This window comes from Protomyctophum bolini (genome assembly GCF_963924005.1).
Source record: "Protomyctophum bolini genome assembly, chromosome: 18".
NCBI classification, from domain to species: domain Eukaryota; kingdom Metazoa; phylum Chordata; class Actinopteri; order Myctophiformes; family Myctophidae; genus Protomyctophum; species Protomyctophum bolini.
This window is the reverse complement of record NC_137879.1, coordinates 34,405,295-34,421,627: the sequence shown is the minus strand read 5'-3', so window position 1 is coordinate 34,421,627 and position 16,333 is coordinate 34,405,295. Positions and strand designations below refer to the sequence as shown.

At 45.4% G+C, this 16,333-nt stretch overlaps 1 protein-coding gene across 1 annotated transcript in view; it reads right to left on the bottom strand.

Moving 5' to 3' along the window:
* Positions 1-16,333, bottom strand: part of LOC308332788 (rho-related GTP-binding protein RhoN-like) — a gene marked incomplete at its 3' end in the record, with an annotated part of 77,292 nt that overhangs the window by 14,379 nt on the left and 46,580 nt on the right. The window contains exons 3-4 of the mRNA XM_080788879.1: positions 13,729-13,838; positions 4,193-4,327 (exon numbers count right to left, since the gene is read on the bottom strand). Of these exons, the coding sequence (XP_080645005.1) occupies positions 4,193-4,327; positions 13,729-13,838 (245 nt within the window). The remainder of the gene's footprint in view (positions 1-4,192; positions 4,328-13,728; positions 13,839-16,333) is intronic.

The following is a 16,333-nucleotide window of genomic DNA, read 5'->3' as shown; positions in this document are numbered from 1 at the left end:
ATCTTGGATAGTAATGCCTGAAGTTAGCAAGGGGAGGGAAGTAACAGTCTCTATCTGCGACAGAACGTAGGCTTGCTGGTCCTGCTCAGATCTGATTGCTACCTTAGAGGTCAGGGTGGCAACTTGCCATGGGTGTACCGGATGTCTGGGGGGTGAAGCAGTTGTGATGTGGAGACATTGTTGATCCCCATGTGAGCTTTGAACTGGACCCATCGGACCTTGGAGTGACCAGCCAAGTCGTGTGTGGATGGCAACAGGTCCCTCTTGTGGTCCTTGGCATACAGGTTGGATGGGAGTGAGCAGGTGAGGTAGGTCAGACCCAATCAGCAGTAACGGCAGTGCATGATCCACTGGGGGTAACGGGAGTCCTCTCAAATGTTTGTACTGCTTCTGTAGATCAGAAACTGGATAGGTGTGCTCAGCAAAACTTAACCCATTAGCGGTAAAAGCATTGGAGATTCGGTACCTCTCAGTAGGCTTGAGCAGTGGGGATATCTCGAACGAGACTGAGGCACCATTGAGTATCTTGACACTCTGGTGGACGGTTCGCAATGGGAGAGTCTCTGGGCAGGGAGTGAGATTGAGTCTTTGTACAACCTGAGGGAGAACAATACTCCTCTGTGATCCGTCATCGAGGACAGCATGGGCTTCCATGGTGTGGTCACCGTTGTGGAGGAGCACCTTCACCACTTTCAGCATGACACTCTGAGAGTGGTTAGGCCTGTCCCGGTATACTTTGGTTGGTGGAAAGCTGACCATTAAGGACGAGCTGGAGGTTTCCTGGATAGAGTCATGCAGAACTGTAAGGTGTAGCTCTTTGCAGACATGGCATGGGCGCTTCAGTCTGCATGTGTCAACAGCATGTCCTCGACCACATTTCCAACACCTATTGTCCTCTGTAATCCACTTGACAATCTGACTGGTGTCAAACTTCTTGAATTGCTCACAGGCGTTGAGGTAATGATCTTGGTTGTCACAGTAAGGACAGTAGGGAGTAGGTTTAGGTGTAGTAGCCTTCTCTTCCGCTGTAAGGAGAACTGGGGTTGGCCTTTGCTTTGGCGGAATGGTCCATTGTTCTTTCTTAACTGGCTTGGGATTGTCGTTCTCATAAAGAGCTGCGGCACGACTGGAGATGCGTTTGGCTTGTGACTTGACCTGCAACCAGGTAGCTAGGTCGGAAAGAGTGTAGGTCTTGAGGGTACCCGACTGTAGAATGTGGTGATTCAGGCAATACTCCACAAAGCCGTCCCGATAGGCTGGGGGCATCTTGCTGAGTAAACGGTCCACGTGAGAACCACAATGGAGCTCGTAACCACCTTGCCCTTCAACTGTCTTTAACATCCCCACTAGGGACTGAACAGAGAGAGCAAAATTTTCAAAGGCGGTAGCATCACCCATCTTCAGGGCTGGGGCGTTGAGGATAGCACCCAGTTCAGACTGGACCAGTTGTCTTGACTGACCATACTTCTCCTGAAGGGCCTGCAATGCTGCGGTGTATGGCTGTGGTTCGTGCATGTACGCCTTGGCTAGCTGTAGAGCACTAGGGAGTTTCAGGTGGTCGAGCAGCACTTGATATTTATACTGCTCACTGAGATGGCTATGGCAGCTCACCAAACTGTCCAGTGCCATCTTCAATAGAGCAAAGTCGCTCTCACAGCCACTTTGGAACACTGGCAAGGTAGGTCTTGGGATGCCATATGCCGAGGCAATTAGCAGCTCAGCTCCGGGTGGTGGTTGATAACCAGGGTAGGAAGCTCCAGGGGATGGTTGGTAACCAGGGTAGGAAGCTCCAGGGGATGGTTGGTAACCAGGGTAGGAAGCTTCGAGTGGTGGTCTGTAACCAGGGTAGGAAGCTCCGAGTGGTGGTCTGTAACCAGGGTAAGGAGCCCCGAGTTGTGGTTGTTGTACCATTGGTGTTTGTGCTGTAGTCTGTGTTGCTGCATCTGGTACAGCTTCGGACTTGACTACAGTTGACGGTGAATACTGTTGCACTGGACCAGGTACAGGTGGTGACAATGCAGGTGGCATGGCACGTGATGCTATCTGTGCTGGGCCAGAAGGACGTGGCCCATGGACAGCTGGAAGACGTGTGGCTTGAGACGCTTGCTGCTTAGAGGGTACAGCTTGTAGTGCTGGCTGCCGAGGTGCAGCTGGGGACACAACAGAACCCTGAGGCCCAAGTAGGGGATGCTGCAGGATCTGGGAGTCTGGAAGAGGGGCAGTAAACCATGATGGCAGCCGATGACCTACAACAGGAGGCAGGTCACGGCTCTGGGACACAGGTTGTGGAACAGTGTTAGTAGTCTGGGTGGCTGTGGCTACCAGCACTGATGAAGGCAGTACAGTATGTTGGGCAGAGGAAGCTGCAGCTGACATCATTGGATTAGTGGTTATTGAATGTTGGGGCAATGAATGCCGGCTGTGGACTGAGAGTGCTGTAGTGGACTGGTGAGAGCTGCTGACGCTACCAGGTGCTGAAGAAGGGCCTGATACTGTGGCGTTGGGGTCAGCAGTAAGAAGAGATGTGACGAGTCTGGCCACATTCAGTTCCTTCTCTGCTTCCTTCAAGCGGCGGCTCCTATCCAGTTGTTTTGTGAGATATTCTCTGGCCTGGATGGCCTCCTCCTGGTGGCGCAGAGCCTCTGCCTGGTAACGCTGGGCCGCCGCCTGGTAACGCTGGGCCTCCGCCTGCTGCTCCGCCTGGCGGCGCTGGGCCTCCGCCTGCTGCTCCACCTGGCGGCGCTGGGCCTCCGCCTGCTGCTCCACCTGGTACCGTTGGGCTTCCTTTGCTTGTGCATCTAGCCGCTGATACTCCAGGTCAGCTTGTGAATCTTCATCTAGCTGCTGGCGGAGGGTATCAACTTCCATCTGCCTTATCCTCTCCTCCAGAATGGCAGTTTGAACATCAGATAGAGCCCGAACAGGATACGTGCCAACAGAGAGTAAAGTGTGCCTACTAGAATGGGACCTGAAGCTGGAGCTGGCTCCACTCCGACTGGATGTTCTCCTCGGATTGCTTCCGGTTTGGCTCAGATGGCGTCGAGAAGCGGTTGAAGGAGGACCCTGGGAATGTTGCTGATCAACATATTAACATACAACCATGTGCTATCATTTAACCAAACAAAACTATCAAACCTAGTATAAAGAGTCACAGATATTATTTAATTACTAAAGTAACACTTATGACCCAAACATATTACTTACTTTGATTAAAGAACGCACATTTGGAGAATCAAATACACAGCTCTCAACAGGTCGAACTGACCATGCTGAAGCCAAACGCTAAACTGCCTAAATTGACTGCCTACTTGACTGCCTGTGGAAAAGTACCAGCAAATACCAGGTCAAGCCACTAGGCGGCACTGACGGTCTTTCTGACAGGTGCAATAAACCTTGCGCGCGCGTGTGTGTGTGTGTGCGTGCGCGTGCGTGTGTGTGTGTGTGTGCGTGCATGCAACATTTGTTTTAAATTAGACACAGGCCAGGGATGTTTCCAAATTGCGTCTGGTGCAACTGCAGGCTAATTCTTCACAATTATTTTTTTCAGATTCTATTAAAGAGGTTGTCATCTACTGTACTAGGTAATTAGTACTGAAATGAAGCGCTAAATTGCCCACCTGCTGTATGCATATGTTTATAGTATAGTATATGCCAATTATCATTTTTAATATTTTTTTTCAAATATCCGATTATATCTGAAACCTTGTGCACTTGACTTCCATGGCTATTGCTCTTAGCGTATCGCTATGTTACCGATCCTTACCTTATATTTGAACAACTTAACCCATTTTAACCCATTCAGGACGGGAACCCCTTTTGGTGTTTTAAGCATGATGTTATACTCTAGCTATTGAAAAATAGCTAAAGAAAAATAGCTCGTAGCTTGTAGACAGCAGATCAACAAGCTACGAGCTCGTAGATCTGCTATTTTAGAAATAAATCGCGAAAACGTGGCACAAATCTTTGAATAATATATTCTTTCAGAGCAAACGTTTTTTTAACTCAAATCTTTGCATCTGGTGGGGTGCTATTTCGAATGAAATCCCCGGCTCCGATTGTGTTAATGCCTCAGGTGGTATTATTGTTGTCTGTCTTCGTTGCAGGGGTGTGTGTGTGTGTGTGTGTGTGTGTGTGTGTGTGTGTGTGTGTGTGTGTGTGTGTGTGTGTGTGTGTGTGTGTGTTTGTTGCTCACCTGCTCGTGGGTGACGGGGAGGAGCCGTAGCTTGGACAGCTCTCTCAGCACGTTGAGGTCGGTCCTCATGTCCAGCTTGCAGCCCACCAGGACGATCTTGGCGTTGGGACAGAACTCCTGGGTTTCGCCCTGCCACTGTCGAGAGAACACGAGACACCCGGCCATCAGCAGCAGCAGCACGACAACACACACAAAAATCATCAAAATAGTCAGGGAATATCATCAGCATAATGTCAAATCTACAACAGGTAGGAAGCAATCAGATTGGTTGAAACACCAGCACCGTTCACCACCTAATCAAAACAAATAATTCAGCCGCTCGGTTTTCCCAGAGCGCTAGCAAACTCGGTGGCTAGGCTAGCTAGTGTCTTGGGACATTTGTGGTCGTGACTACATCCGTCATTAAAAAGATATATTTTTTCAGGGATTTTCTTAGTTTTAAGGGGAACTGTTGTAGAATTGCAATATTACACTTGAGGGTGTGGTTTAACGTGATAATAATAATCACGTTAAACCACACCCTCTCGTGTAATATTGCTTAAATCTGGGAATACATTTCTTACCGAGACTTCTCTTCACCAATGTGTTTGTAAAAAGGTGTCTACTAAGATATCCCACGTTGGTTTAATATTCAACCACCCTAGGGAAATTTTTGACAGCTGCTGAAAGTTGGGGTACCATCAGCAGCCAATATATATGGCAAAATGTACATTAGTTGCAAGGTGAAAATAATAATTTTCAGCAAGTGAAAAAAAAACAGCCATTACGACGGTATTAAGGCCTAAATCAACTGTTTTAGTCGACTAAAACTAGACTAAAACACAAAAACATTCCAGGTGACTAAAACTATATGAAAACTATTCAAGAGACTATGACCAAAACTAAAATGTGCTGCCAAAAACAACACTGCACTGGACATACGAGGTTTCCACCCGACAGAAGCAACATGGTCGCGGCGCGGGTGTCTCTTCAGGAAATAGAAAAATAAATAAATGTAAATGATTTAGCCAGAAGCTCTTTTCATTGGTTCAATAATATAAAACCGGCACATACACACTTAACCGCTTTCATTTTATAACTAGCAAAAACAAATAGCCGATCTACAAGCTCACAACACTCAAGTTGTGAGCTTCAAGTACAGATTATGCTCGTTGTGCAACTTTAGCGCGACACCCTTCATGGCGCGATGAAGTAGGCCATTAATTCACGTAGTTTCTTTTGTAATAACACATTTAAAAAAAAAACGTTAAAATAATGGAGATGCCGACGGCAGCGATATATTTGACATATCCTGTATGAAAGGCACAGTGGTGTGTTTACCGGTGATGATGTATAGTGTTTCATTAAACTGCTCCTAAGGCAGAGCAGACAGCCTTTATGACGGGCCATAATAAACCCCTCTGTAATGTGCATGATATGTACAGTATACGGTGTAGTACACGCTACAGTGAAACCTTTAGTGGTGATTTAACTCCCCGACACAAGTACAAATTTAGCTCCCCTTGTACCCCCTTTACAGTGCAGTTGGGCAGACCTTCAGTATCAAAATACCTGGAACTTTATGATGCAAATGGCAAAATGTGTTTTCCAAGTTTCATTTATGCTGACAAACGCAAAACAGCAGAGCTCTGGGGACTTGCTTTAATACATTATCCGTTTACTTGTAAGAAGGTGGAAATTAATTTCCAGGATTTTTCAAATGATATTATGATGGCAATAAACATCCTTTTTTTCCCAGGCAATTCATCTCTCTCTCTAGATTTCACAAAAGTGAGAGTATTGTCTGTCCATGGTATAGCAAAGCAAAGCAAAGTTACTATGTTTACCCAGGGTAACTGGACTATAAGCTCAAGAACTTGTTTACAGCCAGGCCCTGCTCATATAGAACATGTCATGGTAAGGGGTTCAATGCCTTGCTCAAGGTGCACTTCAGCGGTGGTCATTTTATAACGTTCCGGTCCGGGGATACGAACTATAGCGACCTTCCGATATCAAGACCGTTTCCGCAAACCGTTCGGCCACCGCTGCCCCCCCCCCCCCCCCCCCCCAACCAATATATCAACTTAAGATACAAGGATTCAACCAATCCCCCTTCACACGTGTGTGTATTTGTTGACGCCCCAAGGAAATGCAGTTTTGAGTGTGCATGCAGTTATTGCAGTATAGTGTTCTCCAGAACCAATGCAAAGTCTGCATGAAAAGTGTTGGCCATGAATGAAGGGTATACAGCTGTACTACTCTGACAGCCGGGGCATACCTCAAATACTGAACTAGTTCCGTACATTTTTGGCTTTTACTAGCTTCTAGTGGTGCGCTGTTTTTTTTTTTTTAACCACTTGGAACCCCAGAATTCCTATTCCGTCGATGGGGAGGATTTGCTCAAAAATAGCCAATCTACAAGCTCGGCTATTTGATGTAAAGGGTTTTATGTTTATCATGTATATAGAGGGTCGAATTGGTTAAAACTGGACACCACTCGAACCGCACCCGAACAGACCTTAACCCATTCTGGGCGGGAACAGCATTATGTTATACATTAGCTATTGAAAAATAGCAGATCTACAAGCTACAAGCTTGTAGGTCTGTTATTTTTTTTTAATCGTGAAAGTGCGGCGCAAATCTTTGAATATATATTCCTTCAGAGCCAAAGTTTTTAACTCAAATCTTTGCTTCTGGGGGAGGGTCCCTGGAACAACATATTTTCAGATGGGGGGGGTGGGCGGCCAATTACATATAATCTTGGGAGTCTTTGACGACATGAAAATGTTTGAGAACGACTGAGAAACACAGGGTTTTTCAGAAAAGCGTTATAGGATTTAGAAGACATTTGTAGAATCGTTCCCAGGTCTAAATGGGGTTAAGGGTAGCAGAATCTTCCACAGCTTGCATTGCGAACGGTGCCAAAAGCAATATTTACACGTTAGCCGTCAGCTCAGAATCATTGAGACAAGAATGATATAGGTTTGCTTTAAATAGTCTCTCACCTTTCTACAGTTTGCCGTTATGACAGCTGTGCCCAACAGGACCGGATACACTCTATCAAATTACATTTGATAGATACGGTATGACACACACAGCAACTCAATTATTACGACTGGCTGGAAAAACACAAATCCAATCAAGCAGAAACCAAAACAACAATTGTTACTTGAGGTTCTCAAAGTGGAACCAAATGGACCTTTTGAAACGCATCTTTAACTCTGAGAGTGTGCAAATGGAACCAAATGGACACTCTCAGAGTTATGGGGGGGGTCCGGATCGGATCGTGCACACCAAATCTGGAGGTCCTTTGATTTCAAAAGTGTTGCTCGCACGCACGCTCGCGCGCGCGCGCGCGCACACACACACACACACACACACACACACACACACACACACACACACACACACACACACACACACACCTCCCAGTTGCCAATGGCGACTGGGAGGTAAATCGGTATTCACCTTCCGAGGAGCAAAAAGAAAACAGCCCCCCCCTTCAAATGTCATAATCATGGAGAGAATAGTCATTCCTTTCAATGTGGAGGAGGCATTTCTGTTGTCGGCGCTCTCGGCGGTGACAACAAAAAAAACCCCCTCAAGTCTCTCCTCTGGTGGCCCACGGTGTCAGATCTTCGGAGGAGGGGAGGGGGGGGGGGGGGGGGGGGGGGACGGGACGGACGGGGGGTCCACTTGAGAGACTAACTTGAACTTTGACCCCTTGGTGAGATGCCTGGCTTATATAGCAGTGATGAATGCGTTGCCTCTGAGAATGGATGCCAGGGATGCCAGCGCCACATCTGTGGGTCACTCAACTCCACACGCATACAATGCAAAGTGCCCCCCCCACCCCCACCCCCACCCCAAGGCAGGCTCAAAAGCCACTCACAGTCCAGCGTTCACATGGGATGAATTCACGACTCTAGATTTGGGGACCGTTCACCCGCTCGGTCGGGTCGTTTTTATTTTTCCCTCCATCTATACATAATAGTCCACTTTAATACTTGTTACAGATTGTTAAACCCGGACATTTTGAGTATACCCTATAAAGTTTTATGTTAGAAATGGTGAGTATGGGTCCCTGCAGCATTTAGAAACGGCCAGATGCTAACTTGCATATATGTGTTGGGCAATTTTCATAATTAGCATAATAAGATGGGGTACTACCACTGACAACCTATACAAGGCAAATGCTTCAATTTTACATTATGCTTTAAGTACAGCACGTGACTGTCAAACTAGGGGTTATTCATGACTCCATGAATCCATTGCAAGCATTCATTTTGCACGAAAAACACTCCTTGGGCTAAATTCGGCCATAGGCACTTCATAGACCTCATCACATTTGTGATGACGGCTATGGCCGTTTTTCCACACCTGGATATAATAGTGTATCTCTGCTATGGGGAAGAAACCACCAAAATGTTCATTTTTCAGGAAATGAAAAAAAAAATAATAATAAGAAAATTCAGGAAATGAAGAAAACCTTATATTTTGTAAACAACGCAATGCTGCCTCCAAAACTGGTTTACTTGCATGAGAGGGGGAGAGGTGGTGGAGTTAACTGCTCTAGCAGACAGTTTGAGGGTCCAATGGAGTTAAGAGGTTTTGTCCAGAGCACTTTTTACACATATATATATATATATATATATATATTATATATGTAGCATATCTTTGTTCATTGATGCTGTTTCTATCCCTTTTTTTCCTCTTCTGCTCTCACTCTATCTCCCTCCTCTCACGGCACACCACCAAATGGTGCAGAAAAACACATTTCACCCACTTCTTTACGCCTTTCAAAAGCCTGTGACGTGACAAAAAAAAGAAGATTCTAATTCTGATTCCACTCGTGTAAGGGAGATGTGCGTGTGTATGCAAACATCCGTTTATTTGGCTAGCATCTGTTTTCATATGCTACGTGACCTGTGAACTAGATTTTTTCCCTCAACATCTGTTAAGCTAGAGTATAGACCTCCCCCCTCCGCGCACGCACGCACGCACGCACACACACACACACACACACGCACACACACACACACACACACACACACACACACACACACACACAATAACAAGTACAAGGCACTTCACTTTCTTCACTTCACAGTCTAATCTTTCTTTAAAATGTGTCACGTCAGACTCCTTTATCCGCTATAATCCTCCGCCCACAATGTCAGCGTATAGCCCTGGCCAATTAACCCAAAATAAACAGTTATTCAGAACCAATAGCAGACTCACGTATAGTGACGTAGGTTAATCAAGTAATCAAGAAGCAAAAAAAAAAAAATCTATTAAATCATTAGTCGGATTAACCACCTGCGTTAGGTGGGTTAGGTTTATAGTGGTAGTGCACAACGATATACAAAATAGCTATTCTACAAGCACAGCTGAGCCGTTTTCACTATAAAAAAATCACACACGTGTGCAAGCTGCTCAACAACACGGCTGCATTGCAGCTGTTCGTTCGTACTCCAAAACAGAAATGGTAAATGGTGCATTTATATACAGCGCCTTTATCCAACGCGCTTTACATAGACTGTGCATTACAATTCACCCGTTCTCACACACACATTCATATACACCGATGGCGGCGGAAACCATGCAAGGCACCAACTATATAGCACATCATCAGCAATTCGGCGGTTCAGTGTCTTTGCTCAAGGACACTTCGACACTATAACTCTGGGAGAGCCCCGGGTTCGAACCGGCAACCTTACCCTCGAGCCACTTTACCCCTGAGCCACCGCCGCCCCAGACAGACGTACAGTACACAGATTACACACGCGGCCAGTCATTGGAGCGGTTATAATAGGCACCAATGACTGCACGTCATGGCTATAATTTGTCATCAGTCAATGCAATATTTAGAATGATATCATATCGTTGCTGTCCGGAAGAAACCACCTAACTCCATTTTTTAGGTTTAAAAAAAAACACGTATAGTGTGTGTTGGTTAAAAAAAATATTTAACCAATGAAGTACCGGTATCAAAAAGCGCTTTGACAAAAAACCTCCTAACTCCACTTAATAATAATAATATTATATACAGTATTATAATTATACAGTATACATAATTATTTTTAGGCTTCGATTATCGATCAGGTCACATTGCTGCGTTGCACTGCTGCACGGCCACGCCGGCCGTGATATGTACTCGACACCACATTGTGGCGAGCTAACGGTGGAACGTGTTCATCCCCGCGTTTGTGCCGAATCTGAGGGGGCATGAGATCAGCGGAGTGGAGCCCTCCACATGGTGTCGTGCCTGTGAGGACACAACACCAGAGAGACCAACGCCATCAGTGTATCTCACCCTCCTTACACCTCTCTGTGTCTCTGTCTCTGTCTCTCTCTCTCATGGAGGTATTGGGTTCCTCATGAATGACTAGCAGTGTGTTATGACCTCAGGGTGCTGCCTTAAGATCCTTTACCTGGAGCCTTCACTGTCACTGTGATGATGGTATAGCCATGGTGTGGGCCGCGCAGGCACGCACGCACACACACGCACGCACGCACACACACACACACACACACACACACGCACACAGTAATCCCAAACCGAAGGAACACCTCTCCATCTTTGACACCATTAAGCGCTCAGCATTGTGTTTTTCCGTCTCAAATCGAGCCGTCGCTAAATGCTGGAAACTCCGTCTCCCGTCGCCGCGTCAACGTGCACGGTCGATGACGAGTACCGACTTAACCCATTCTGACCTGAGATCAGATTCATACGAGGTTTCCACTGGACACACACACTGGTCTTGATTAACCCTTTCTGACCCGAGATCAGATTCTTAAAAATGTCATCAGTCGTTCTTCGATTTTTCAAAAATAGCAGACCTACAGGCTCGTAGCGCGCCACTCGGTGGCGCGCTACGAGCTTGTAGATCTGCTATTTTTTCAATAGCTAAAGCATAACATGATGCTAACACCTAAAATGGGTTCCCGTTCAGAATGGGTTAAAGGACTTGGATCGAGGCTCGCAGGCGTACAGACAACGAAGCGCTCTTCTTCTCACGAGGCCTTTTGTGACTCGTGTTTAATCGCTGACATTCATCAGTTAGTATACATACAGCGTTTGGCACAGAATGAGAGAGGAAGAGAAAGCGAGGCTGTGCATGGTTCCTGCAGGCTCCAGCTAAACGGCGTGGTGGAGACACACCACAACGCGTATCGTACACAGACAGTGTCACTCCGACCGGTGACACCACCACCGCCGTCTGGGAGAAAAGAGAATCTTTTGTGTTTGGGGGATACAAATGGAGAGACAGACCATGCTGTCCGGCCAGTGACGCCGGGAGGTGCAAAGATATCGTATAGCTGTCGTCGGGCAGAAACCTTTCACATTGTTCACATGTTGTTTTTCATAAATGAATGCCTTATTATTACAAACAAGTGGAGAGAGTCCTATAGGGTTACCGAAGGAAGCGAAAATCCAAATAATGCAACAACAAAAGAAACTAATGAGGGAGACCATCGTGTAATGCAAAAGAACAGTTTGCATGCCTTCAAAACAGCTATACGTTTACAACTTTTGTTTGGGGCTTTAGGCGAACAAACACACATTTGGCTTAGAATCTCACATAACTCTCGGCCGAGTGGTTTGTAAGATTTTAATTAAAACGGTCTCGGCTTAAGCCAAGACAAGACAAGTGTATGTGTGTGTGTGTGTGTGTGTGTGTGTGTGTGTGTGTGTGTGTGTGTGTGTGTGTGTGTGTGTGTGTGTGTGTGCTTCCTATATGATGAATTCCTGTTCTGTTCTTTAGCTACATAGAAGTGTCTATTTGTATGTCTCTAAATGTTTTGATGAATTGAACAATGTGGACCCCGTTGTAAACAAGTGTAATGCTTAATTGGGTCGTCCACTCACAGTTAACAGTCTCTGTATTGAGTTTGTGCTTGAAATGTACTGAAATTCTACAAACTGTTAATAAATATTTCAATCAATACTGTGTGTGTGTGTGTGTGTGTGTGTGTGTGTGTGTGCATGTGTGTGTCTGTTTGTTTGCCTAAACAAAAGTTATACAATGGTCTTCCTCCTTTAATCATGACAGAGCCAGAAAAAATCAACAATCTACAAGCTGAAACGCATCACATTGTGACCGTGACGTGTTTTGCGAGCTTGTACTGGCTATTTTATTGCCATTTTGGAATATTTATTTTGCCTTTCATGACAAAACAGTACGGAGGCCAGGTTGAAACTGCCGAAGTGTTATGAATATTTAACCAATGAGAAGCATGAACAGCTTGTGACCAGATGACAACATTGGACACAGGTTCACAGGCTCTTCGTACGCCTGGGTGTCTAAGTCAGTGGCGTTTCCAGGAATCACATTTTGGGCATGAGGCAAAGATGTGTCAATTGTCGCCCGTCCAAGGCGCGCACTAAAGGTTTTCAAAGAGATATACCTGCCAGACAGTAGGATACAAAGGCTGAGCCTGAAAGGCATGCATTTGCATTCGAATGGGTGATTGAGCGCAACGGCCAATCCGCTGTCCACTGATATAGTTCTCAGGTATGTTTTTGTCCTCAGTGTATAGGATTTTGTCCAGGCAGAAAATGGATTTGGACAGGCGGACGTCTGTCCTCGCCTTATCGTAGACACGCCTCTGGTCTATGGTGTGTGTGTGTGTGTGTGTGTGTGTGTGTGTGTGTGTGTGTGTGTGTGTAGTAGTGTACCGCACAGAACAGTAAGTCACCACCAGCTCTGTATATTCTCTGACCGTCATTGTGTGTCCTCCCTGGGCACACACTGGCATTTGTTCAGTCTCATGTGCTTCATGCTGCTGAAAGTTCATGACGGAGCGAGCTTGTCCCTGCTGCGGTCCATTTACGCGTCACGTCAAATGCTTTGCTCACTCGACTCGTATACTTCACGGTGAAACAAAAGAGGCAGATTCCTCCTCGGGGTTGAAATGCTCTCCGGGAAAGCGTTTTATTATTTGACGTCAGCGTCTTCATTTAAGACGCGCAAGCCGGTCGGCGCGGAGCTCTCCTTAATTGGATTGGTAATGGATTTAATCGCCGTGCGCCTTGATTATGATGTCGTCCGTCAGTTTGTGTTTATGTTTTGCTGCAAATCTTGACCAATTCACTCATCGCATTAAAAAAAGGTGCTGTGACCGATATTGTTTCATTAAAACAAACAAAAAGGCTTTGAACAAATAAATGTCACTTTATACTGCCTTTAAACACAATAATGCAAAATAGTTCCAACACACGGGCACACGCACACGCCAGCTCGAACCCGGGGTTCCCCCAGAGTTAGTGTCGAAGTGTCCTCGAGCAAGACACTGAACGCCCTAATTGCTCCTGATGTGCAGGTTGGTGCCTTGCATGGTTTCCGCCGTCATCGGTGTATGAATGCGTGTGTGTGTGTGTGTGTGTGTGTGTGAATGGGTGAATGTAATGCACAGTCTATGTAAAGCGCCTTGGATAAAGGCGCTATATATAAACGCACCATATACCACTCGCACACGCCTGTATATATCTTTGAAAACTCACCTCACCTAAAGAAAAGGGACAAAAAAAACATGAAAACGAACTAACAGACCTTTTTCAGCACACTGTCCAGGGTCTCCGGGCGGCTGATGTCGAAGCAGATGAGGACGGCGTCCGAGTCGGGGTAGGCCAGAGGACGCACGTTGTCGTAGTAGGCCGAACCTATATACGGGTCAGAACAAAGACTCCTTATTCCATGTCGTATAACCAACCTTATAGCATGTTATGTAGACAGCACTATAGAATTGCATTGTATATAGTCATAGCACGCCATAGTACATATGTATAGCATAGTAGTATATATGTATAGTTTATATGTATAGTTTCATTATATTAGATATTCCACTGTTACTTTCTTAGCTTACGCGTGTTTCATGATAAATGCTTTTATGTGATGTATTCCCATGCTTTTGTTTTTGCTTAATGTAAGTCGCTCTGGATTAAGAGCGTCTGCTAAATGCCTAAATTGTAAATTGTAACCTATACACAGGTCCATTTGTGCACACTCTCAGAGCTGAATAAAAGGTTAGATATTATGTATATACATATTTGTATGTATATTGTAATGTAATGACCCAGTCTTCCAGGGGTCAGTGGGCTATACTGCTAGCAGCCATCTGCTGGGTGAAGCCGTACAAGCAATTTAACCTCCCCCTGGGGACACAGGAAACACTCCCTATATTCACACACACACTGTACAGCACTCCAGTATAACCACAGATTATCGCCGTGGGCAACTATACTGTAGGATCTGCACCAAGCATTACTGTACATCCAGTCTTCAATGAGTAGCTCAGGGGCACGTCGTGAACTCTAAAACCAAGAGGAGGAGACGACATTCCTCGTTGGCAGAACAGCACAAAGAGCTTTGACGGTTTTTGCTCCTTCTGTGTGACAATGTAGTATAGGACGAAGTAGGGCATTAAAGGACCACTTCACCACTTTTCAACGTATCTTCATATAATAGGTCCTCACTAATAATCATGATAAAATGGCACGATTTATTTTCTATTCAGTCTGTGTCTCATAGGAGGGCTGTGGGCAGTTTAGAAACCGTCTTCCAGTGACATCATCATTATAGGTTGAACCTATCATCAAGATAGGTTGAAAAGTTGTGAAGTGGTCCTTTAACTTACGCAAAACACATAAAGTTAAAATATGGAGACGAAAGGTTTTCGACAATATCAAATACAGATAATTTTGATTAGATAAAAATCTAAATACATGATGAATTCCAGTTACATCGCGGTCGATCGGTTTTATACGCGCACACACACTTTCAATTCGACCCCTTTTCTCAGAGTTCAACTCACTTTGTGCTGTGCACGTCCTGCCGAAAAACGTCATCCAGGCTTTTGTCGTCACCGAATGACTCATTTTGCAGCAAACGGATCTTTTTTTTGACAATAACGGGCGGTGAAGGGGATTTAACCCATTCTGGTCGGGGAAACCCCTTTTGGTGTTTTTAAAAGCATCATGTTATACTTTATAGCTATTGAAAAATAGCTAGATCTACAAGCTATACGTTTTCAACTCAAATCTTTGCTTCTGGGAGAGGGGTCCCTGCTGGAACAACATATTTTCAGATGGGGGGGGTCCGCGCGGTCAAATACAGATAATCCTGCGGGGTCCTTCCTTGACATGAAATAGTTTGAGAACCACTGACGCATTAGAAACATGAGGTTTTTCAGCAAACCGTCAGGATTTAGAAGACATTTTGTATAGAATGAGGTCTAAAAGGGTTAACCCATTCTGTCCGGGAACCCATTTTGGTGTTAGCATTATGTTATGCTTTAGCTATTGAAAAATAGCAGATCTACAAGATCATAGCGCGCCACCGAGTGGCGCGCTAAGAGCTTGTAGGTCTGCTATTTTTGAAAAATCAAAGAACGACTGACATTTTTAGAATCTGATCTCAGGTCAGAATGGGTTAATCAGACCAGTGTGTGTCCAGTGGAAACCTCGTATGAATCTGATCTCAGGTCAGAATGGGTTAATGACCATGTGCTAAGCTATACTCTCATTGTGTTTCGTCCGCCAGCGCTTTGACGTGGACTGGGTAATGAGAGGGTATGATTCAGCGCGGAGGGGACTCGGGGAGGATCTCAACTCTTCATTATGCTCCTTTGCGTCAGAGAGAAGAACAACGCCGCAATTTGCAGCTCCTCATTTTTCTCTTTAACCCATTCTGACCTGAGATCAGATTCATACGAGGTTTCCACTGGACACACACTGGTCTGATTAACCCATTCTGACCTGAGATCAGATTCTAAAAATGTCAGTCGTTCTTCGATTTTTCAAAAAATAGCAGACCTACAAGCTCGTAGCGCGCCACTCGGTGGCGCGCTATGAGCTTGTAGATCTGCTATTTTTCAATAGCTAAAGCATAACATAGTGCTTACACCAAAATGGGTGCCCGCCCAGAATGGGTTAATAGCAGGTAAAAAAATTGACCGAGCAGATTGTGAAGAGGCGCGCCCCCCCCCCCGAACACAAGGCACAATCAACCCACACAGCTGTGTTAGTTGTGCTATAAATCCCAGCGGTTATCAACCATTGTGGGGCCGTGGGAACATTATGCGAGAAGTGAGCGACCGAGTAATTATTGGCAAAACACAAAGATTGTAATGATTTATAATACTAACAAAAAGGCATAT